The sequence below is a fragment of the Crotalus tigris genome, unplaced genomic scaffold (genome assembly GCF_016545835.1).
Source record: "Crotalus tigris isolate CLP2741 ecotype Arizona unplaced genomic scaffold, ASM1654583v1 scf7180000024151.2778019, whole genome shotgun sequence".
Classification (NCBI taxonomy): Eukaryota; Metazoa; Chordata; class Lepidosauria; order Squamata; family Viperidae; genus Crotalus; species Crotalus tigris.
This window is the reverse complement of record NW_024100413.1, coordinates 523,388-550,152: the sequence shown is the minus strand read 5'-3', so window position 1 is coordinate 550,152 and position 26,765 is coordinate 523,388. Positions and strand designations below refer to the sequence as shown.

At 35.4% G+C, this 26,765-nt stretch overlaps 1 protein-coding gene across 2 annotated transcripts in view; it reads left to right on the top strand.

The window, feature by feature from the left end:
- The window catches only part of UNC5C (unc-5 netrin receptor C), a 361,800-nt gene that overhangs the window by 248,103 nt on the left and 86,932 nt on the right, over positions 1 to 26,765 (top strand). For both annotated transcript variants that reach the window (XM_039322862.1, XM_039322861.1), the window contains exon 4: positions 9,124 to 9,227. In XM_039322862.1, the coding sequence (XP_039178796.1) occupies positions 9,124 to 9,227 (104 nt within the window). The remainder of the gene's footprint in view (positions 1 to 9,123; positions 9,228 to 26,765) is intronic.

Here is a 26,765-nt window from a genome sequence, read left to right as displayed (position 1 = left end):
CCCTTTATGGGATTCGAACCTGGGCAGTTTACATACTAGGCAGTGATTTAACCACCAAGCCACAGGCTCTCCTCCCTCTTTGCCAGCTGAGTCAAGGGAGTATATGCAGGAAGTTTTTCAGACAGATGTCTAATTGATTACACCTTGACATTTTTTAACTGCTATACTGCAGTTTTTTACTTTTTACAATCTCTTTTGCCTTGCAGCCCCCAACTAGGGGCGTTAAGCAGGCTCAAGTCGCAACTGCGAAACATTACAAATCCAAATTTCTTTTTCTCACAAAGAATTAAAGAATTAAATTGGGAGACTAAGATGGCCATTTCGAGCTCATTCTGCTCTCGTCAGTTAGCCACACCCTTTATGGGATTCGAACCTGGACAGTTTACATACAAGGCAGTGATTTAACCACCAAGCCACAGGCTCTCCTCCCTCTTTGCTATATATATAAACATTATATATATATATATATATATATATATATATATATATATATATATATATATATATATACACACATACACACACACACACACACACAGACACATATACATAAATACATACATGCATACATATACATATGCATACATACATACATACATATATGATATTTAAAGCTCAAATGGATAAACACATGCATGTTAACTATGCTTCCATATCTCCCAGTAACAATAATATAAGTATTTATTAAGTAAAAGATGCAAGTTCTAGCATTTTACTGAAAGTATGTTTTTGGCAACAAGCACATATTTAGCCTCTGGGGAGCTTTCTGACTGTTAAATGTCAAAATAACTATTCATTTAAAGTACTAATAATGAGTCCAAGACAAATTGAAAAATGCTGCATACGTAGTTTTAAATGCTGAAAATGTTAAATTATGAAATGTATTTGATTTTGGGTTTTTGCCAGAATAGTCATGACAGATTGCCAGCATATCATACTTAGAATTTTAATTGAAGTTATTGTTATCTGATGTATCAGGGTTATGTATCAGCATAGTTGGTGTGACTGTAATTAGCTTTCTACAGGAAGATTTATGGATGATAACTCCTCCTCTCTATGTTGAAGTTCTTCAAATGCTTCATTTAAGTGTGATGTATTGATTTGAGCCAACCAGGGATATATCAGAAAATTGTTGCTTATTAGCTAATTGTGACACACTGGCTTTTTGTGTCATTTGATCAATATGTAACTATCAATTCATAGACTTTCATGTAATGTTGAACCTTTTATGTAACTTCCTCATTCTCCTGGTTTATAATTAATATTTTGTACAATAATAATAATAGCAGCAACAATGTCATTCTGATTAAATAATCTTTGAAATTATTCTTTTAAAAAAGGAAGATTGGAAAAAAATGTTCCTATGATAATCCAAAAAAAAAAAAACACCTACAAAGTGAATTTAGAAGCAGCAGTTTTAAATTTTTAAATATATGCTTTTGGACTTAGGTAAATACCTACATTGGTTATTTTGGAGAGCTAGGCAATGTGAAAATCCTCTAATTTATGTTGGCAGGATAATTACTGTTAAATGATCAAACCCTTGGCCTGAAATGAAACAGTAACAGTGGTAAGCTTAGTATTGAAAACGTAATCTTAGTGAAATATGCAGAATGGTCACCACAGGTCATTCACAACATTTAAATTACAACAATCATAGATTTCTTATAAACACAGAATGCCCTTTCTAAGCTTACGTTAGGTGGAGAAGGAAAAAGGGAAGGTCTGGCCCTACAGATTCTACAGGATAGTGGGAGACCTTCTCTGTCTCCATTATGTCCAAGGTTTCGTGATTTTATCACAATTCTATTCACATTCAATCTGGATAATAAATCAAGAATTAGTAAAAAAAAAAAAAAAAGCCTGATCCAGTGCTTAAAATATTTAAATGCCAAAGCCTAATGAAATGTGACTTAAGAAACTCCAACGTTGGTGACAAATACAAACAAAAATGAAACAAAATAGAAATGGCAACAATGCTGATTAATGCTTTGGGGGGGGCGGAAAGGACACATAATTACAGTATTTGTTTTAAAGTAAGGAAATAAGAATATTTTCACACCGTTCTAAGTCCTTCCCTTCAAGTATTTTTGTAATTCCTCAGCCATTATCCTGAAACTTTAGAACAGGCAATTAATATTCCAATGCATTATGGTTTTATTGCTTGAATCAGGTATTTTAAAATTACTTAATATTTTTATTACAAAATAATCATACATTGATTATTGGAGAAAACGTGTTTATTATTTGAATGAATGGCCATCTAGAGAGACCATCAACCTCTTTTAAAGGTTTTAGCAGCTTCTGAGAAGGCTGTGGTAGCTCACTTCAAGATGAAGGAGCTATAGTCGGTGTTAACATTGAAAGTACCAGAGGGTATGAAAACAAGGTCAGAACAACCAAGCTGGAAGATTTGGAAAAACTAGTGAATATATCTATAATGACTTACCTATTTAAAGTTGTTAAAATAATTTCCCTAGAATGTCATTCTAGCTTAACCTACTTACTGTATTTATATAGCCACCCATCTCACATGAAATTAACACTCATTCCGTTATCTTCAACTTGTAAAAACCAGCAATGAATCGGACGGATTAAATAGAAATTCCTTTCTGTTGGAAATGATTCTGTAGGAATCTTGTGAAAAATATCATCATTTCGTAATGATTTCTTACACTAAATAAATTACAACAAATCTACCAATGTTTGCCTATAACAATTATTCTTACTTTTAGTGAACTTTATCAGCCTGTACTAAAAGTGAGACCACTTAAACACAAGCAGGCCCCATAGACATTTATTATATAAATTACATTAAATGTTCATATTGATTGACATTTTCTTCTTCCTCTTCTTCTTCCTGTTCTTGTGTATATACATAGATGTATAGGATATATATATCCAATATACTGTACATATGCATATATTGGATGCATATATCCTATAGATACCTTTCCAGAAATAAAGGTTTCTGTAAGGTACTACTGGCAAAGCATTTCAATCTGAATGGTTAGGTTTCCTTGATAAATTATGATATACATAAGTGGTGGGGATGTTGAATTGAAGTAAAATGCAATGTGTGTTTCCAACATTCATGTAAATCTAGTGATACCCCTTCTACCATAGATGTATCTATCTGTGTTACAGAATAAAGCTTTGTCTAAATAAGGGACTACATGTATCTTCATATAATCATAGATACCGGTACATGTTTTAAGTAGCTTATTGTCTTATAGGAAGAGAGTGATTTTACTTCATGGTAGCTAATCATAAAACCAGAAATCTGGTGACAACTTTTCCGACTAACTTATGAATTTAATAAAATCTGTTTTTCAGAAAAGGTGGTACCAGATTTCTCATTTTTACCTTCATCTTGGAATCTTACAGTCGTTATGTATGTGTCAACATCTGAATTTGAAAAATCCTTAAGTGAATGATTTCCGTGGTCTTTAAAGTTGAATAATTTGAAATTATGTGCTGAAAATAGTGCTTAGACATGACAATATTCCTCAAAATCAAGATTTCTGTTGCATAAAAATACAAATACAAACTATTCTAGTTTATCATAGAATTCTGCTGCATTTGTTTAAGAAGTCTTAGCTAGGATTACTGACAAGTACATGTGAAAGAAATAAGTCCTTAAGGTCCACCAAGGGCAGAAATCCATCTGATTTTTTGATAGTAATGCAGCATAGTGCAGCATGTTCCTAGTTTACATTTAATTCCTGGCTGACAAGTGTGTGTTTTTTATGCCTATTCATTAGTCACCCTTGTATTACTACTGCCTTGAAGGCACTTCACCTAACTCTTATCACATTTTGCAGAACATGATAAAAGATATCCTTTAGCTTTACCCATAAACAATTTCTATCATAGTAAAGTCCAGCAAAGGTACCAGAAGGATATAAAGTGACCATTTTTTCAGGGGAAAAATTCGCTATGGATTATGAATTTAAATTGGAAGTGATAAGGCAAAATAAAATGTGATCTTAACTGGCAAAGAAATGTCGTGCTTATTCAAATGTAAAAGAAATACACGAAAGGAGATAACCTGAAGGAACAGGAGAGGCTACTTGTTAGAAACACACTACATTATTTTATTTGATATTTTAATTCCCGCGGTTCTCAGAGATATAACTGTGTGTTTTTGTAAGATTGAGATTTCCTATATATTATTAAATGGAATAGATTAACTCAGAAATATGATTGCTTCTTGTATTTCTTAAGCTTACTAGGGAATGTTCCTAAGTTGAGGGCTTGAAGATGTGTCTTTCCTCAGGTGTTGTGACAGATGGCATGCTGGTTAGGGAGGATATGTTTAACACACCTTGAAAGATCCAAACTACGGAACTATTAAAATGCACTGGATCAATATTTTAATAGTAAGATTTCTATATGTGAAATGACTTAGTATTCAGTCAACCACTTTAATTTTAGTGAATTTAATGCCAGGATATTTTTAAATTATTAAAATTATTTTAATGAAAATTAATGGAAGAACTGTTGATGAGTTCTCTGATAAAGTAAATATAAGTAAGGTGAGATTGAACTGCATATTTTTAAAAAGAGAACTTTGGTTTGTTTTTAATTTATGCCATGAACAATGAGTTGAATCTCACTGTTGTTTGGAGGTTTTCAGGCACAGGTTTGTATTTACAAAAACTTATTCTGAACTTGGCTATCTGCAGGCTGATGCACCTTCCAAGAGTTTTGCACTGAAGTTCCTAGAATTCTCCATAGCATCTCTGATTTCCCAACACAACTGTAGGGTACCAGTTTGGGGGGAAAGTACTTTAGATATGCAAATACATTCAGTGCAATAATCATAACAGATCACATGAACCCTGGAAGGAAATATTGGATCTGGATTTTAAAAGTTTCAACAGAAAATGGGGGAAAAAAATCAACTTCCAATGTTGATTTCTACACTGTAAGCAATTCTTTCATTATATAAATTGTGGTAAAAAATCATACCTTCCTTTTAGACCTGGGATCCACAACCCCTGGTCTGTGGACCAGTATTGGGCCGCGGCATGCCAGCAACTGGGCTGCACAAACAAGCAAAGCCCCATCCATGAGATGCAGGCAACACACAAAAACCTGCACCCCCCGGTTTGTGGAAAAACCTCTCTCCACGGAACCAGTCCCTGGCGCCCAAAAGGTTGGGGACCTTTCTTTTAGACAAAAAGAGATTTTGTTTAGCACATAGTAGGCAAAAGACTGGAATCATAGTGAGAACATGACTTCTGCATAGTACACAGACTTGTAGTTGTACATCCACAATAAATTTACTAACCTTCTTACCTCTTTTTTGTACTTGTTTTATATATAATGGAATTGCCTCCAATAAGCATATTTCACAGCTAATCAGTGTCTGTTAATGTAGTGCAGTGTTTCTCAACCTTTGCAACTTTAAAATGAATGTACTTCAACTCCCAGAATTCTCCAGCCAGCATACCGGCTGGAAAATTCTGGGACTTGAAGTCTACAAATCTCAAAGTTATCAAGGTTGAGAAACATTGATGTAGTGGATTAGTGGGCTACCATTCTAAGTTTGCAAAAGGAAGCAACCAACAAACTCTGCTGCCTTGTAAATACACAATTACACCCTTTCTTTAAAAGGGGTATTATTCACTTGATGTTCTCCAATGGGTACTTTAAGGACATTGCAGCTTATTGTGCCAGTTGATATTAGACGTCTATTTAGTTTATAGATCACTGACCTGGTGGACAGTCCTGGTGTCATTTCAAGTGTTAAAACCACATCATTCCATGCTGATAGCAATAAAGAAAACGAAAAGAAACTCCTTCCAAAGTGTGTGTGTGGGAAAATGTTATCTGTGGTTACCTGTGTCAGTTTTTTCAGCAGACAGAAGAGAGTTTAGGGTGTTAGGAAGCAGTAACAACAAATTATCACTGCTACAAGTTAATGAAGCTGTTTCTAGAATGATTCCTTCGTAAACATAGTATGTTAGGAACAGAGAAGATTAAAAACATGTACATTAAATTCAAGTTTAAATTAATGCTTTAGAGAGCTAAAACCAGACTCCAAGAACTAGCTTAGATTTTTATCTATTCCAAGTATACTCCTTTTTCTTTCACTGCAGTAAATATAAATGTTCCTAGTTTATTTTCTTGATGTTCTTTATTGCTACTGCAATTATTACTGTATTTTTCTCTTTGTCATCTTAAGTTTAAAATAGCATAGTGCCGTAATAATCTCTCTATATATAGAAATGCAAGCTGTGTGAAGCAGTGAAGGGATTTTAGCATATTTTATGCCTGAATAAAAAGGACATTTTATTTATTGCATTTATTTTCTACCTTTCCCCCTGAAATTCAAATTCATATAAGAGGAGGGGGTTATCTCCCATTATCTTATTCCTCCAACAATTGTGTGTCATAAACTGAGCTAAAAAAGGAACTGATCCGAGTCATTGACTGTGGGTTTAAACTCAGGAGTTTTCAGTCCAGAATAAACTACTCACCAGTCTCAAAATTACAGAATACAGAATAACAGAGTTGGAAGGGACCTTGGAGGTCTTCTAGTCCAACTCCCTGCTCAGGCAGAAAACCTTCCATCATTTCAGACAAATGTTTGTCCAATCTCTTCTTGAAGACCTCCAGTGATGGAGCACCAACTTCTGAAGGCAAACCATTCCACTGATTAAATTTTCTAACTGTCAGGAAATTTCTCCATAGTCCTAGGTTAGTTCTCTCCTTGATTTGTTTCCATCCAGCCCTTTAACCCAAGTTGGCTGGTAGCAGAACATAAATTCAACAGCAGATTAAGCTAATACAGAACAGTTCCAACTACACATTTGCAGGCAGCAGGCTAATTGCTTTGCCCTCTAATTTCTTGCTAGTTGTTCATTTCTCCATTGACACTGCTGACTGGTTGTAGCAATGAATGCTGCAGTGCAGCAATTTGTATCCTGGGAACTGAACAACACATACTGTAGGTATTTGTCCCGCTGGACCATTTGTCCTTGTGCCTTTCTGCTCACACATATACAGAAATACTGTCAATGACATCATAAAGGAAAGTACCTGGGCAAAATAAAATTTCTTCTAGCTAAGCACTGACTGAAAAAGAAAAATATTAAAAGTGGAGGTGAGTCTCAGGGCATAGGGCAGGGGTAGGCAACCTTGGCTCTTTTATGACTCGTGGACTTCAACTCCCAGAATTCCTGAGCCAGCATAGCTGGCTCAGGAATTCTGGGAGTTGAAGTCCACGAGTCATAAAAGAGCCAAGGTTGCCTACCCCTGGCATAGGGTAAGGGTGCCACTCTATCTATATTGTCATTTGCAATCCAAGGCAATTGCTTTATTCTTTATGATGGTTGGGCCAGTTCTAAACAATGAGCCCCTTGAACTTAACTTTGTCTACTGTCCACATACCATTGAACCCTATAGAAAAACTGATCACAAAGTGCTGCACTTTTTCTAATCTAAACTTACAAATCTAGACAATGACTAGTAAGGAGGAACTAGTAAGAAAGGACGTAGTAACCCAGAAAACAGAAGGAAAATTAGAAGAAACGGATCCAAAGATGGAGGACCTAAAGGAAGGAATTAACAGACAGACACAGAAAAATGAAAAATTAGAAGATGCAGTGATAACATTGGAAATGGAAAAGATATCTTACTTGTCAAGATCTCAGAACACATTTGAGGATAAGGAAGAAGAGCTGATTAAACGGATGATAAAGCTGTTAGGAGAAATACTGAATATTGACAAACAAGAAATGAAAAGAAAAACTGAAGGAGAAGGATGGAGGCTGTTTAATAAATATAAATGGGTTGAGCATTCTTCCAAAAATACTTCAGTCAAATTGTCTTCCTCATTCCAAACAATATATACAAAAACAGAGGAAGAATTACTTGATTCAAATGCACTGACTTGGAAAGTTATTTGGCAAAGGAAGAAAGCTAAAGAAAATAGAGGTTTTGACCTATTAGATGGGATATTATACTATTAAACAAATGTTTGAATATGGTTAAGAGAATAGATAACTGTTAGAAATAAAAATATTATAATTAGAAGGATAGGATTTATAACTAGAATATTATACTTTGTTATAAGATGGGAAATTTGAAAACTCTAAAAGGGTTTGAATAAGAGAAACCTTTGGTTACCCAAATATAATTTATTATGAGAAAATTATAAGCAGTAAGAGATATTTTGAACATTGATGGGAAATTAATTTTTTTAAAAAGTGGGAAAAACAAGATATTTATTGAACAAATGGATTTTAAGTGCAAAGGCAATTGAGATATGTTTTGGCTAGAAAAGATATTATAAACTGACACTATCAATATTATATATAATACCAGAAAAATGTGATGAAGATGTCTATATTTAATTGTACATGAATTAACAGTAATAAGAATTGTATTTGCCCAGTGTGGAAAAATGCATACCACCAGAAGAAGAGAGGATCAAGGAAGCACTGGATGGTGTAGTATTGGAACTAGACTGAGAAAGTTAATATGTACCACTGAATTACCAATGGACCCAGACAACACATTGTTTATTAAGTACTCATGATTGTAAAATTGGAAAATTAATAAAATATTTATATAAAAAAGCCAAAGAGCAATTTATCCTCAAACTGCCTTAGTCCTTAAATCTTTCCTTCCCCTTCTCTTACTTTGTCTGGTACAAGTAATAACTGGAATTCATTCCTATAAAGCTAAGTGCAGGGCAGTAGGAGCAAAACATATTGCCTAAGATACCACTCTCCATTAATAAGGTAGTCATAGCAGGGTATAATGGAGATCTTTCATTAAAAATGCTACTTTTCTTGATACATGGCCATCCCATCACCTTAATGGTTGGTGCTTTACTGGTATTCTAATTAGGAAAGGCTGGATCAATCATATTCTGGTCTACACCAGTTCAGTCTACTGAACCACAATTCCATTCCATTTTGCAACAAATCTTCCTTCCTCGCTGCCTCCCTTATTTCTTTTTTTCTTTCTTTCTTCCTTAGAAACAGTCTCACAAAACTTAAAAACTGCAATCCATGTATTAGTCCAATTGCAGAAGTTTTGTTTCAAAATCTCTGTCTTTAACCATAACAAATAATATAAGTAAATATGTTTTTCCTCCCATCCTAGATTTACGGAAAACTTTTGAACAGGAACCATTAGGAAAGGAAGTATCTTTGGAACAAGAAGTCCTACTCCAGTGTCGCCCACCTGAAGGAATCCCAGTGGCTGAGGTGAGTGACAGGAGTCTTTGAAGGGTGGGGAACTCATGCTGTTATGCTGAGACCTAATCTCTGGCTAATGGTGCAGTGAATTAGGTGATGGCATGATAAATGGAAGGTAATGGACATGTAACTGCCTGCTGTTGGTAGAATAGATTGATTGGGAGCTGATTAATGACTTCAGAGTCAATTAAAATGCCCCACTAGGTAGAGTTACAATGGGATGCTTCCTTCCACTCTTATGCTTCCTGTGATGAAACAAGAACACGGCTAACATTAGTCTCTCAAGACAAGCACCCGTAGAATGTACGAATATAACTCTTTCTTCCTCCACCAGGTCATACCAACATTCTAATACTGAGATAACCAGCTTTCATATATATTATTAAAATAATTTTAATGCTGCATTTAGTTTTACAGCTATGATTATACATATGGTGACTCATTTAAACTGCATCACGATAAGTATGCACCTGCTGTGGTCTGATAAGGATCTGGAACAAAGGAAAACTATAATCCATCTTTTAATGTTCCATGTCTGTTTTACTTAACAGCAATTAAAAACACATGAAATAAGTATCTTGATATCTATCTTGAGGAAGTGACCCTACTGAGTAAAAGAAAAAGCTATAAATATTCTGACTAGGGAGCCCATCTGGTAAGAAAAGACTTGCCTTCCAAACTTGGAGGTTGTACTGCTTTTAAAAATGCTTGTGGACGTTCTTTTAAATTGACTTATAAACTTAGATTTCTTCTACTTTTTGAATAGAAGTATATAATACTTGTTTTATATTGAATAAATAAAGGCTTTATAATACAGTTCATAGTAAAAACTTTCTACTGGTTGGAACTATTTGGTGGGACTTTTGAACATTTGCTTCAAGGCAAGATTTAGAAAACCTAAAATATATTAAAAAAAGCATTACATATTAAACTATCAGCTATTCTAATTCCAGATAAAGATAAAGGTTCTTCTGGATATCCAGATCACTATAACTATAATATATATTTCTCTTTTTGGCTTTTCCTCTTATTGGCTATGATAATCTTTTGATAGGGGAGTCCTGTGATATATCTTGCTTTTCCTAAAAGTTTTTAATGCTTTCTGATTTCATGGATTTCTAGTTATTGGTTAGGTAGCTACAGAAAAGTATATAGGAAAAGTTATGCATTTGTAAACTAGTATTAGCAATATACCATTAGAGTTACAAGAAGAGTAGTAGGGAGGGAGGTATAACTCTACTAACAGGGCTGGCTTTATGGAGACTTCCATTGGATTTTCTGAAATTCTTCCCAAAGTGAACAATTCACTTGGAATATGACACCTGATATGCTGTGGAACTGTTGACCAATTATTTGATTTATTACATATCAAGTTCTCTCTAGGAGAGAGAGATGAAGAGAAGGATTCCCCATCATTTTATCCCATAATTACCTCTATTACTAAAACTAAAGATGGATTTGAACCTAGCTTGCCTCTGTGTTTGAAACAGATGTTGCTCAATTGTATAAAAATATATGCATATTCTCCTACTTTACCTGGTCTGTTTTTGGGTGTAGCAGTGACTTGGAAAATAGGAAGATTATACTGAGTTGAGATCAACTGAAAGGAGTGACTGCTGGTGGATTGCATTTGCGTATATTCGAACATGCTGTTATTACAATAGCAGCACAAAGGAAGGTGTATAGTTAGAAACTACACACCGGTCTCAAAATTAAGAATACTGAATATCAGAGTTGGAAGGAACTTTTGAGGGCTTCTAGTCCAACCCCCTGCTCAAGCAAGAATCCCTATATCACTGCAGACAAATGACTGTCCAATCTCATCTTAAAAACTTCCAGTGAGAGTACTCCCCAACTTCTGAAGGCAAAATTGTTCCGTGATTAATTGTTCTCAGTGACAGTAAATTCCTCTTTAGTTCTAGCTGGATCTCTCCTTAAAAAGTTTCCATCCATGACTTCTTGACCCTTCTCTTATCTGTGACAGCCCTTCATATATTGGAAAACTGCTATCATGTCACCTCTATATCAGAACAGTAAATATAAAATAAAATCTGGTCTGTCTGTCCGTCTCCCTCCCTCCCCCCCCCTCTCTCTGTCTGTCTCTCTCTCTCTGTCTCCTGATTTCTTAAAACAGCAGCAGATAAATATAATTACATGGTTAATGTATTTTACTCCTTTTCCATTTTTATTTTATAGACTGGTGCAATGAGATTAATAATTTAATGCGGAGATAGGTTGGAAGCCAGCGTTGTGATAACGGTGGAATTAATCAACTAGTATTCTCAAGAAGAACTTATCAGTTTCTTTGCTTCTGAATTGCCTAACAACCAGCTGTTGCATAGTGACAAGAATATTTATAATGGGGCACGTCATATCGCAATTGCACGATGGTATTTAGGGATTTCATTACCTTTGCTAGAAGCTGAGATTATTCATGACTGGCAGATTGACTAGATTCTAAATTATGTACAAGACACGAATCGTCCCTCCCAGAGTTTTAATAGTTTTGTCCCCAAAGCAGAAATGATTGTGCGCCAGACAAGGAAGAAGAAACACAATTAATAGAAAGAGAAGTTCTCAGGGTTTTTTTTTTTTTTTTTTTTTTTTTTTTTTTTTTTTGTATATCATACTCAACCAGTTACAAAACATTAGCTTTTTGACAGGAGAAAAAAGTAATTAAAAGCAGATGGTTTAAAATATTCTATAAGACCACAAAAGAAAAATGACTATAAAGTCAGAAAAGTTTTTTAAAATCTTCTTTGTAAATGCTGTTTTCTTAAATCAAACAGTCTAAGAGTTGCATAACAAAAAAGGATAGTTTTATTTAACCATATATTTCATTGTTGATATTTCTGGCTGTGCTTTTTTCAATAGACCTAAACACATTTCATTGTAATATGTATTTTCAATTAGAAAGAGTCTTGTTTGTTTTTACCATGCAGGGCAACATGTATGTGGACAAACTAACGCAAGTATACATAAAATATTTGGAAATACATGTAACTTTATTTCATGCTTTATTAAATCTAACCTTATAACAATTGTCTAACATTTATACAGTAACTGGGATCCCCTTGAATTGAACCATGGTTTACTTTATGATGGTTTACAAAAAGTCAGACAACTCACTCAGCCATAAGTATGGCAAGCTACAGATGAGCTAAACAAGATAATTATTTAGATCAAGTATATCCAGCCCATGCGACATGCAGCTCTGAACAGCTAGTAACATGACCTCACAAGATCATAAACTTTTAATATTATGTGATTTTTAGAACTACTTACTATATTATATATTTTATATTCCATGACAATTCCTCTTAACTCAATGGAGGCTCAGGCAAGCCAAAAGTTTTGAAACACCTGATTTACAGTAATATGATTACTTACTCCAAGTAATATTTTGTTTCTATATAGAGAAACTACATATGTGTACACATATGTATCATATGTACATGAGAATTTATTAAATGCCAATTGCTTTGCCTCATCTCTTTACACAATTAATCTTTCAACATATATACCTAGCAACAAAATTTATTTATATTTTAGGTAATAGTTTTTACAGCAAAAGGGAGGTATTTGCGGACATGAAGATTTTCAGTACTGTTAATACATGTCATTTCCATTATTGCTTTCTAACCATGAGTAAAAAAAAAATAATGAGGGAAATACTTGTGTGTTTTTATCTTTCATTTCACTATATTATAATTTTAAAAATGTCATATTTCATTAAGTTGACAATGGTGTATATTAGGACATGCAAAGCCCTTAAATTGTGCTCTTTCCTCCTCTTTTTGGATCAGCATCAAATTTTGTCTAAATATTCTAGGATAAACATGGCAAGTCAGGATTTGGGTTTTCTTTATTGTGAAAAATAATTAAAGAAGTATTAATTTAAAAGCCCTTAATAATTCCAGCAACTATCCATTCTAGAAATCTTTAAAACACTGTTAAAGAGAGCAGGACCCCTGAGAATTGCACACTGTTTCTATAATTGCTTAATTGCTAAATTTCACATCTAAGGTTAAATGGTGAAGTTTGGGGATACATTCCTGGTGAGGAAACTTGACTTTCCTCTTTTTGTCCCTAAGTCAATTCTTACAATATCTTCTATAGCAACAGTCCCAACCTTTTGGGCACCAGGGACCAGTTCTGTGGAGAGAGGCTTTTCCACAGATTGGAGGAGACATGGTTTTGTGTGCTGCCTACATCTCATGGATGGGGCGTCGCTTGTTTGCATGGCCCAGTTTCTGGCATGCTGCGGCCCGTTGCTGGTCCACAGACTGGGGGCTGGGGAACCCTGTTCTACAGTATCTTCTAAATTGTATTTATATATTTGAATTTATTAGCTGCCCAACTCCAGTGGACTCTGGCAGCAAATCTCTCAACTAACAGTAAATAGGACAGGCTTTATGTTAGAGATAGATGATGTTGTGAAGGTTTACATCACTAAGTAAGGAAATAACACACACACTATCTCAACTTCTGGAATGTCATCCTCCTTGCCATATTAAGATTTTGCTTATCCCTTGATAGCATCAAAGGCATTCAGAAAATGCTAACATTTTGATGCCATTCAAAAAGGATTTTTTTTCAGTTCAGCTTTGATATGCTGTCATCCGCAAGTTGGTCTGTTAGTAACTGTTGTACTTTGAAGACTGAAACATATTAATTCACTTTGTCAAGCAGAAAAGATTGATGACTACAAGCTAATTGGCTGTGAAGCCTATTTGTACTGCAGTCGGGGCAGACACCAATTAACACTTGGCAGGTCCAAGAGTCCTATCCATAAAGCCGTTTAATATCTTCCACTCCACACAACTCTCAATTGCCTTTTATACTTTTTTATTTATCTTAAAATCAGGAGGGAGGTTAAACATCCAAGAGAGGAGATTAGCCTAAGAGAACTTCTGTATAGATTCCTTCCAACATTGTTAGAAGAACAAAATACAGAAAATTAATGAGTATGAATAACTTACTTTAGTATTTTATTGTTGTCACTACCCACAACTAACAAGATATAAAATATGGGGGGGAGAGACAAACTAATATAAGGTAACTAAGTTGTAGCATTAGATTATTATTTTAGTTTGAAGATGTATATGTTCTTTGTTTAGATTCCATGTGCTTGAAAGGTATTATAATTGCCAGACTGGAAGTTAGAAAGTTGGCTGCAACTTTCCAACTCAAGTTGTTTAATACAAATAAAACAAGCGAGCTTAAAAGTGCTTATAATTATTCTGTTTAAAAGAAAGACAAGCCACATCCAGCCTTTTTAAATGTTTTTTTTCTGAAATACATAAGTATGTATTTACATTTAAAACCTCTATGAGAAAATAATATCATCCACATCTTACAGCAGGGGTGTCAAACTACTGGCCCACGTGCCAGATACGTCATGGCAAAACCGCATCCATCCCATTACCGGCAACAGAAAAAAAGTTGTGATACATCACGTGTCTGAGGTTCAGAGCATGTGAAATCACATGGTCTGCACATTAGTTTGAAGATGTGGGTATGGTCATTTTTTACAAATGAATTTGCAACTCCTTCTAGATTTTAGGATCTTATGACTGATAAATGGCATGTAATCACTACAGATAACGAGTAGGATAATTTTGTTTATTCAGAATATTTTACAGCATAGAAAGGATATTTGCTATGTTTTTTGTCCTCAGCAGGAGGGGCAACCTACCACACTGAAAGCTGTCCACTATCTACAATTTTAGCTGCTTATTTAAGACAGTATATAGCTGGTTAGCTTAATGATATGCAAGTTAGTAATCTTGCTCCACAGATTAGAAATTGAGTAAAACAAGATATTTAAAAGCACTGATTTTAAATGTTTCAGCTTTAGAGGAGATACATTTGTGGTGTCAGATTCTATTAGAGGCCTTAGGAGGAAAAGCTGAAACAAATAAGTGTAGGTCACACTAGGCCGTTTGTAAAGCCCAAAGCCAAAACTAGAAACATTTTTCTTAGAGATTTGAATCCTGGCAGTGTAGCCCCTTATATTTTTAATTGGTTTCAAAATCAAGTCATTATCATGTCAAACAGCATTAAAAAGATGTGGTCCAGCACTTGATGGATGGAAATGTAGAAATACAGCAAGAAACTGAATACAGGTAGTCCTCGACTTACAACCACAATTGAATCCCAAATTTCTGTTGTTAAGTGAGACATTTGTTAAGGGAGTTTTGCCCCATTTTACAATTTTCTTGCCACAGAATCATTGCAGTTGATACGTTAGTAACCCGGTTGTTAAGTGAATCTGGCTTCCCCATTGATTTTGTTTGTCAGAAGGTCACAAACATTGATCACATGATCCCAAGTCACAGCAAAGGTCATAAATATGAACCAGTTACCAAGCGTCTGAACTTTGATCACATGATCGTGGGGATGCTGCAAACGTCATAATTGTGAAAAATGGTCATAAGTCACATTTTTCAGTGCCATTGTAACTTTGAATAGTCACTAAACAAACTGTTGTAAGTCAAGGACCACCTGAAACAAAAGAAGTATGAGCTTCCAATAGTATTTGCTTTTCTAATGCAACTGGTATATGGAATCATTAACAATATTAAATGAATCATAAATCCATACATACTTCAGCCTTCCAAAGCATAGACATCAACTCCAAGGCTTGATAGTGATAACCATTACACTCACCTTGATACTGCCTGCTAACTCCCATTTGGAGTTATTCTGCCATCTTTTATTATAAATATAACCGCACTTACTGTTCCAAAATTTAATGTCCAATCCAAAGTTCCATTTATTCCTAAATCTGAAAGCTCCCAAGTGTTGTTGTAACTTGAAAAAGAAGGTAGGTATAAATATATTAAAAACTAAACTGCCTGTGTTCTCATATTATGCTTCTAGTCTGGCACAACATCATAGGTGAGAATTTATTATTTTCTTAGCACTTTCCTCCCAAATTCCCATCTTAATAAAGTCTCAGGCATTTGACCCCAAAAGCTATATGTGATAATTAAGGTGGTGGAATCACTAGTCTGACAACAGTTTAACAAAGAATTTCTGCACTAAACAATAGAGTTCTTGTGAGCCTTTAAAGAAACACCTAGCACTAGAAATTTTATTTTTTATTCCTAATTTCTAGAACTTTTTAAGTTTACATGACAAACTGGTGGGGAATGGCAACGGCGGCAGCATGATCTGTGTGGTGGGTGGGGGAAAAGGTGGCGGCAGCACGCTCCACACGGCGGGTTGGAGGGAAAGGCGGTGGCGGCAGGGTGATCCATGCGGTGGGTGGGGGAATTTCGTGCCCTCCATGGCTGATCCGGGCAGCAGAGGCTTTTTCTAGGCCTCCAAACCTGGATCGGCCCGCTGGAACACCACAAAAATCACTCCGGAGCCTTACCTGGACTCGTGCTGGCAGCTGCCTCCACCATCCAGCCTGGATCCGCCCAGCTCTTGCAGCTGCTCCCTGACTCTTAGTGCAGAGAGAAAGAGAGTGAGAGCGCAGATGCATGTGGAGATGCGGAGGGGAGCAGCCTGGCCCCGCCTCCCTCTGGGGTGATGGCGCGCGTGCCCACAGGGATGGCTCTGCGTGCCGCCTGTGGCACACGTGCCCTAGGTTCACCACCACGGACATACACTGTCCAGAGTCACTTGAAAAGGGTGGCTAAAAAATCAAATATAAAAATAATTCAGAGTACAGTTGTTTTAGATGCTTTAGAACCTTTGGATGCTTGCCGCAAACACATTGCTGTGTTCTCAAGAGGTTGCCTTCATTTGATCCCAGCCCATGACTCAGTCAAGGTTAAGTTCTAACACTCTTCAAGAGCAGCCTCAGTGCACAAAATCTGTTAAGCATTGTTATCCATTATTTTAGAGGGAAGTAAGATGTCTGCAGAGACATAAAAGAAAGGCAATAGAGGCAGGATAGGAATTGACAATGGAGACAGCAATTTCATGCTACTATAGTTTCCTGCTGAGTCAAGGATGGATGAACAGTTCTTCAACTTACACAGCTCTCAGTGGATATGGATTTTTTGAAAGTCACATTTTGCAGTTCTAGATAAGCTCATGTTCGAGATATGGAGAAGAGACTTTATGTTCTGACAATACAACACAATTGGCTGTAATACCTTTTTTCCTTTTTTTCTTGAGTGAAAAATAAAATATTTTGAGATATCTGTAAAAACATTTTTAAAAAATCATCTCTATGGCAGTTACTGGGATTCCATTGTAGTAAAGAAAGCACAATTATTGGCAGTTAATGACTTTTTTCATTGCTTCTGTTTTTTTCAAAAAAGCCCCACTGTCCTTAGGAAAAATGATGTCAGACAGAGGCGGCCTCATCGAATTAACTTCTCACTGTAAGGTTATAGATCAACCCATCAATGATATCTGAGATTAGTTAATAAGATATACGCAGTTGAACAATTAGCCTTGCTAAGTACAGAAGGAGGTTTTTAAGAATTCAATTCAACAGCATCAGTTATAATATTTGATGACCCAGTTGAGCTTAAAAACTGTTGTACTTAACTTCAATCAAGTTAGGTAACAACTGGGGCTGGGCGAAGCTAAGTGAGAGGTTGTTATACTGTGTGACCAAGTGATTACATTTGCTTGCCAAGTCAAAATGAATATGACACAAATTCTACTCAGCTGGGCAAAATGTACAGAGCACATGGGACCTATACAAACATGTAGCATCAGGTGGCTGCTGCATCTAATTGATTGTTAATATAACTGCTGTTTGCTTTGTTTAGCGAGAGTAGTTCCTGATTTTGCAGCCGTTGCCTTTAATTGGAACTCCTATGTGTACCTATTTCTTTACAGGTACTTTATCGACCTGACAGCATTTTGCATTCTGTTCAAAAAAGGGAACCTTTTATATAGCAAGAATAGGGAGCTGAGGAAGGAGAATGGCTTTGAATACCAAAGAAGAGACATAGTCACTCTCAGTGCTTTGTGTTGTATCCTATTTATCTTCTGGGAGGTATCTGAAAGGTTGGAAACAAAAGGGATCATAAGAAAAATTTAGTGCATTTAAATAGTAAGATTGGGAAAATCTGCTGTAGAGATGGATTGCAGTGGAATATCTAGGCAGAATGCCAGCTTCCATTTTTCTTTCTTGAAAACAGCCTGTCTTTTTTCTTTCTTTCTTTGTATTTATTCAATCTTAGGCTGGGTTTTGTACATAGCTGGTTCCTTGCCTACATTGCTTGGGTGATTGGATTTAGGACTAGCTTAAATAATAATAATAAAGTTGGAAGGGGTCTTGGAGGTCATCTAGTCCAACTCCCTGCTCAGGCAGGTAACCCTATACTGTTTTGGACAAATGGCTGTCCAGTTTCTTCTTAAAAACTTCCAGTGTTGGAGCATTCACCACTTCTGTAGGCAAGTTGTTCCATTGGTTAATTGTTCTAACTGTCAGGAAGTTTCTCCTTAGTTCTAGGTTGCTTCTCTCCTTGATTAGTTTCTATCCGTTACTTCTTGTCCTGCCTTCAGGCACCTTGAAAAATAGCTTGACTCCCTCTTCTTTGTGGCAGCCCCTGAGATATTGGAACACTGCTATCATGTCCCCCCTCATCCTTCTCTTCATTAAACTAGACATACCCAATTCCAGCAGTCGGTCCTTATATGTTTTAGCCTCCAGTCCCCTAATCATCTTTGTTGCTCTTCTCTGTACTCTTTCTAGAGTCTCAACATCTTTTTTACATCACGGTGACCAAAACTGGATGCAGTATTCCAAGTGTGGCCTTATCAAGGCATAGTAAAGTGTTAACACTTCACGTGATCTTGATTCTATCCCTCTGTTAATGCAGCTTAGAACTGTGTTGGCCTTTTTGGCAGCTGCAGCACACTTCTGGCTCATATTTAGGTGATTGTCCAGTAGGACTCACCTAACAGTTACTACTATTGAGCAAGGTACCCCCTATACTATACCTGTGCATTTGGTTTTTCTTGCCTAAATGTAGAACCTTGCTTTTTTCACCATTGAATTTCATTTTGTTAGATAGCGCCCGGTGTTCAAGTCTGTCCAGATCCTTCTGTATCTTAAGAGTGATCTTGACTATCCCTCTGTTAATGCAGCCTAGTACTCTGTTGGCTTTTTTGGCAGCTGCAGCTTTAATTCTTTTCCCTGTTCTGTTTTCTCTGGTTTCCTTATCCCCGGCTTTTCCTGCATTTACTTTCTCTCTAGGATCAGCTATGATAAATTCTGGTTCTCTAAACCCTTTGAAAATAGTCCAGAAAAATTTTGGACCTATCTGTAATACAGCAGCTCTTTGCTATTACTTTTTATTATGTTCCTGAAAAAAATATACAAAGACGTTAAGCAATCCATTCCTTAAATATTTTAAGGAATCTACTGCTTAAAATTATGGTGACTCTTTAAGCAAGTGCATCATTTTTTCAGGCTGACATGGAAGCTTGCAAAAAAATCAGGCTGCTTTAAGAGCAGAGAGAGGTCCTATGCTTGACCAAGCACTTCTTCCAAATTAGTTTTGAAGCATGTACGGTGGTAATGCATTAATTTTAAAATAACATTAATGCATTCATAAATTAAGTTTGTGAATTTAATAAATATTAATTGCTCTGAGCCATTTTTTTTATTACTCTCCTACTCTTCCATTCTGCCTTGTGAACTTAAATTATATTAATGTTGCTTAAACATTAATAATTTCAGGTATTTAAGCTGATCAATTAATCAATTAATATTTGAAGCCAAAACTTATATATAAGGGGGGGAAATGTTATCTGTTTGTCTGCTACTATTTGTACATAGAACACATTTTAGCATTTAATTTTTGAGGATAATGTTCTGAAAAATAAAGATCAGTTTAGGACTGTAACAAAGAGTCATTGTGACAGTTGTGTGTTTTTCTCTCTTGTTGAGGCAGTTGGCCTCACATTTCATGTTGGGTGACATGTGGCAGGTTCTCTTTTCTAATTAGAACAAATGCCCCAATTATGTTAATATATCTCCTGATGCCAATCAGTGAATAATTAGAGACAACACATCTGTCTCCCGCTAAGGGAATGGGATGAAAAAAAAGAACAAAGTGCAAAGCCTCTAAACTGCTGCCACATTGGATTGTGCATTTTTTAAATAAGAATGCACAATACCCATGAACAAGTTTCAAATGTGTTCACTAAATATTATATTTTTGTTTGACTTAATTCTATCATTAACTCCAAAGACCCTAAGCATTTTATAGTAAAAAAATTAAGACATTAAAAGCATGTGCTTTAAGGATTTTTTAAAAGTGGATATTAGTCGCAGGATCCAGTCTGGGTCAGGCACTGGGACCAGAGGTTTAGTCCTCCAAGCTTTCGTATTCATGCTGGAGCCCATCTTCAGCAAACTTCCCTGAACTTCCAATACAAGTCTAAAAGCTCAGAAGACTAAACCTCTGGTCCCAGTGACTGACCCAGATTGGATCCTGCAACATTATTCTGGGATCCATATATTCACCTTCATTCGTGAATATTAGTCCCTCAATCCAGCCTGTTACTGATAGCAAAGGGGTGTTCAAGGGAGCCCCACCCTTTGCTGACTCACCATTGCTGAAGTAGCCTGAACACAATGCAGCAGCAAACGGCCCCACCTTAATCAGGCAAAAAGCTGGACAGAGAGGCGGGGCTCAGCAGGAAGAGAGCTGGGGCCAGATGAGTGGACTTTTAAAGGCAGCCGGGTAGATGGTGGTTTCTGGGTGGAGGGTGGGGTTGTGGGTGTGGCACTGTTATAACAAGCACTGGGAGCAAACCACTCCCAGTGCTGACTTTGTTTGTTAGGCATTAAACTACCTAACTTGCACTACGTTCCTGCGTTCCTGTCTTTCTTCATTCGGGATGACGACGGACCTAGTTTGACACAGAGAAATAGATCTGAGTGCTCTCAGATTATATATATCAAATTTATATGCCGCCCACTACACACACACACACACACACACACACACACATTCAAGTCACTGTTGGCTCTTGATGACTACCTGGACTACCTGCAGTTTTCTTAGCTGCATTTTCAGTAATGAATTGCCATTGCCTTCTTCCTAAAGCTGAGACTGACTTAGGCTGACTTCATGTCTAAGGCGAGACTAGAACTTAGAGCTTCTGGTTTCTAGCCCAGTACTTTAACCACTACACCAAACTGGCTCCTTTTCTGATTACTAGTACAGAAAAAGAGGTACAGAATTGCACGCAAGAAAGATTTGCAAAGACCTACTGGAGAAATAATAATATTAAAGTCCAGGTTTTCTGTTTCATCTGGATGTATGGTATCTTTTAAATAAGTACAGATGGTCCTCAATTTAGGACCACAATTGAGCCCAAAATTTATGTTGCCATTGAGACATTTGTTAAGTGAGTTTTGCCCCATTTCATGACATTTCTCGCCACAACTGTTAAATGAATCATTGAAGTTGTTCAGTTAGTAACATGGTTGTTAAGTGAATCTGGCTTCCCCATTGACTTTGTCAGAAGATTGCAAAAGCTGATCCTGTGAGCCCGGGACACTGCAATCATCATAAATATGAACCAGTTGTCAAGCATTTGAATTTTGATCACATGACCAAGGGGATGCTGTAACAGTTGCAAGTGTGAAAAACGGTCACTTTGTTTAGTACCATTATAACTAAATGAACTGTTGAAAAGTTGTAGACTCCCTGTAAAGTCTTCTCCGAGTTAACTTCATGGTCAGGTAATGTAATTTTCTCAGCAACAATACTGAAGCAGTTTGCTACAGTCTTTGCCTTAATTAGTTTTTTGAAGTTCCTGATCAAGTAGAGTTTCCTCCAATTGTTTACCAGGATAACAAACTCAAAAGGTTTACCAAGTATTGACTCTTTGCATGATAATATCGATATTATAGTGCTTCTTACAGAATGAGCTTGTGGGATTCTCATCTACTTCTGTTCTCCATACTGTCACCTCTTAAATAGTAAAATAATTAAAAATATGTAGATTATAGTCCTGCACATGTAACAATAGATAGTATCTTCATCTATCATAATTATAGCCATAATTTTATAGCAAAATTTCATAAAATTAAAACGAGCACTTCAGTTAACCAAGTCTAATCTCATGCACAGTGCAGAAATCCAAATTAAAGCATTTTGAACAGATGCCTGTTCATTTCCATCACCTTTCTTTATAGCTGGTTCTATATGTGCTAATTATTTATAAATATACACACCTATCACACTATTTTCTAAAGGTATGTTATGCAAAGCATCTAAATGGACTAAAATAGTAAAAGTAAAGAGATTAAAGGAAGGGGATATAAAAATCTCATTTACACTAGCATTGTTCACGACATCGCTCCATTTCTTTCTATTTTTTATTTTATTGAAATTTTTCAAAAGTTTTACAAATAAAAATCCACCCCCCCCCTCCCCAACCACCCCACCCCCCCCCGACTTCCCAGAACTGGATATAGGATTATTTAACAAATTTTTTAAAAATAACATTTACAATTTATAAAATAGTTAATAATAATGATTAAAAATCACAATAATAATATATATAATAATAATATGCATAACATAAACTTTAAAATAAGTAATATATACTAAGAAGAAAAAAAAAAAAAAAAAAAAAATAAAAAAATGAAAAAAAGAAAAGAGAGAGAGAAAGAAAAAGGAAGAAAATAGACGAAAAATATATATGAATAATAATACATAAAAATTATATATATATAAAAAGGAAAAAGAAGAAAGAAAGAAAGAAATAGCATTCATTACAAATTATGAGAAAGCTAAATAATATTTTTCCATATCCAAATTATATTGTATGAAATTTATCCATTTTTCCCATACCGCAAAAAATTTTTCTTGAGATTGCTCCTTTAAGAAAGCCGAAATCTTTGCCATTTCTGCCAAATACGAAACTTTGTAAAACCATTCTTGTAAAGTAGGCAAAGATTCCTTCTTCCAATATTGTCCTATTAATAGCCTAGCGGCTGTAATCGAATTTAACATCAATGTAACCTCTTTAGCATCACAGTCAATAACAATACCTAATAAAAATAATTGCGGCGTAAATTTTACCCTCCTTTTAAAAATTCTTTGAATATTCCACCATATCTTAATCCAAAAAGCTTTTATATGTTTACAGGTCCACCAAATATGATAATAGGTAGCATCCAAGTATCCACATCTCCAACATTTCGGCTGTAGATTAGGGTACATAATGGACATTTTCTTTGGGTCAAGGTGCCATCTATAAAACATCTTATAAAAATTCTCTCTTAAATTTTGCGCTTGTGTGAATTTAACATTTCTTATCCAAATAAGTTCCCAAATATCCATTGAAATCGTTTCACCAATATTCTGTGCCCATTTAATCATACAATCTTTAACTAATTCAGGTTCTGAATCTAATTCCACTAAAACCCCATAAACTCTCTTAATATGGGTTGGCCTTTGGTCTCTTACTTCTTTTAAAAAAATTCCATCTTCTCTAAGCCAGCCCATTTTACCATCCATCTTCCATCTATCCACTATTTGTCTATATTGGAACCACATTTCTTTCTATTTTTATAAATCATCCTTCTTCTACCAAGTTTATACATTGCTTTATGTGTTTATTCAGTTTATTTTTATATGACCTGGGTGGCTAACAGGGAATAAAAACAAGATAAAAACATACCAAATAAATGAATAAATCACCAAGATAGCAGCCAAGATAAAACCAAACGGAATAATCAACATAACTATTTTATTTATTTAGTGTATGGCATATCATGCAAGGACTTGCAATACATTATATAGGACTTTCCTGACTCTCAAAATGCAATGAAAAGACAGTTATGATATGGGTTCATCCACACACCATGGGTCCTTACCTCAGAACCTGTCTTTAAAGCCTTACAGAAAGTCAGTAAGATGAGGGCAACTGTTGAGGGAATGATGTTCCAGAGGAACCATGACAGTTTCTTCCAGGGACTCACCAGATGACCCTCGGTAATGGATGTGAACCAGAGCCTGTCTCTCCTGCCAAATCTCACAGGAAGGGAAGGGAAGATACAACCAAGGGACAGTCCCACAAGAATTTGGTTTCATGTCATATTGCCTTTTGTTTACTTTTCTCCTGATAAATTCTATCCTATACATTTCAGTCCATTTATCAATCTGGTATAGATGTTTTTCTTAGTTTTACTGAATCTTTTATTTTTTCATATATATATAAAAAAAAAAAAACCCCACCCCTCCCAAAAAACCCCCCCCTCCCTTCCCCCCCCCCTGAGCTTCCCAGAGCAGAATATAGGCTTAAGAAGTAAAAATAAAAATTAAATTAAGAACTTTATATTTATATATATAAAAAGATTATCTATAATATATATAAAAATAAAACTTATGAAAAAACTATATAATATTTTTGTATACCCAATCTAAATTGTATAAATTTTATCCATTTATCCCAAACAGCAAGAAACTTCTCTTGCGTTTGTTGCTTTAAGAAAGCCGAAATCTTTGCCATTTCCGCCAGATAAGCTACTTTAAGAAACCATTCCTGCAATGTAGGCAAAGATTCCTTCTTCCAATATTGTCCTACTAACAGCCTAGCGGCTGTAATCAAATTTAACATCAAAACAACCTCCTTTGTATCACAATCTGTAACAATACCTAACAAAAATAATTGCGGAGTAAATTTTACCCTCCTTCTAAAAATTCTCTGGATATTCCACCATATTTTGATCCAAAATGCTTTTATCTCTCTGCATGACCACCAAATATGATAATAGGAAGCCTCCTTATAACCACATCTCCAACATTTGGGTTGCACGTCAGGGTACATATAAGACATTTTTTGTGGATCAAGGTGCCATCTATAAAACATTTTATAAAAATTCTCCCTTAAGTTCTGTGCTTGTGTAAATTTGACATTTCTCACCCAAATATTTTCCCAGGTGTCCAATGAGACTGGCTCACCAAAATTCTGCGCCCATCTTATCATACAATCTTTAATTAGTTCCGTTTCTGAATCCAATTCAACTAAAACCGCATAAATTCTCTTAATGTGGGTTTGTCTTGAATCCTTCACTTGCTTGATAAGATTTTCATCTTCTCTAAGAAAACCCACCTTACAATCCATCTTCCATCTGTCTAATAATTGCCTATATTGGAACCAAGAATAAATAAAGTTTTCTTGTGCTAACTCTTCCCGTGATTTTAATTGCCAGTTTTGTCCATCCCATTTAAGTAACTGTCTGTAAGACACCATATCCATTTTAACCCCTCTTTTTATTGCTTCTATCGCATGCCAAGGTATAGCCCATAATGGTACTTTGAAATCACTTTTATAATATTTTCTCCAAATCCTAAGTAAAGAAATTCTTAAGATATGAGATTTAAAAGCCCAATCCATTTTTTTATTGAATATTAAATAGGCATGCCACCCATAAAGTAAATCCCATCCCTCTAGATAAAGTATCTCAGAATTTGTCAAATTTACCCAATCACTGATTAGTGTTAAAACCACCACATCATAATATAATTTCAAATTTGGTACCTTAAGTCCACCCCTCTCACGGAAGTCTTGCATAATTTTAAACTTAACCCTTGGCTTTTTCCCTGCCCAGATAAATTTATTAAGACCCTTCTGCCACTCATTTAAATTAATCTCATTTTTCAAAATTGGTAACATTTGAAACAGAAAAAGAAACTTGGGTAAAATATTCATTTTTATCACTGCAATTCTTCCCATGAGGGATAATTGCAACTTTTCCCAGTTCTTCAAGTCCTTCTGTACCCTGACCCACAACCTTTCATAATTATTTTTAAATAATTTTACATTAGAAACAGACAACATCACCCCCAAATATTTTACCTTATTAACAATCTCAAAACCCGTCAGGTTAGTCAAAATCTGCTTCTCCTGACTAGACATATTTTTAGGTAAAATTTTGGTCTTATTTACATTAATCTTAAAACCCGAGACCAAGCCATAATGATGAATCAACTGTAATAAGTTTACTACAGAATAATCAGGTTGCGACAAAGTAACAACCAAGTCATCCGCAAAAGCTCTTAACTTATATTCTTTTTTATTAACATATATTCCTTTAATTTCCTGAGACTCTCGAATTTTGATCAATAATATTTCCAATGTTAAAACAAACAACAATGGCGATAAAGGACACCCCTGTCTAGTACCTTTCTCTATTGTGAAAACCTCCGAAAGACCTCCATTAACAATAAGTTGTGCTGTTTGTTTTTGATATATTACCTTAAGGGCTTGTAATATGTTTTCACCAAAATTCATTTCTTCCATTACTCTTAGCATAAAATGCCAATTCAATTGGTCAAATGCTTTTTCAGCATCTAAAAATATGAGCCCTGCAGGAACTTGGTTGTTCTTATCTAAGTATTCTAATAGATTAATAATTTGTCTAACATTGTTTTTCATATACCTTCCTGTTATAAACCCTGATTGATCTTTATGCACAAGATGATGCACCACCCTCATAAGCCTATTTACCAAAATTTTTACAAATATCTTATAATCCACGTTTAAAAGAGATATAGGCCTATAATTTTTTGGTAAAGTAAGATCTTGATCCTCCTT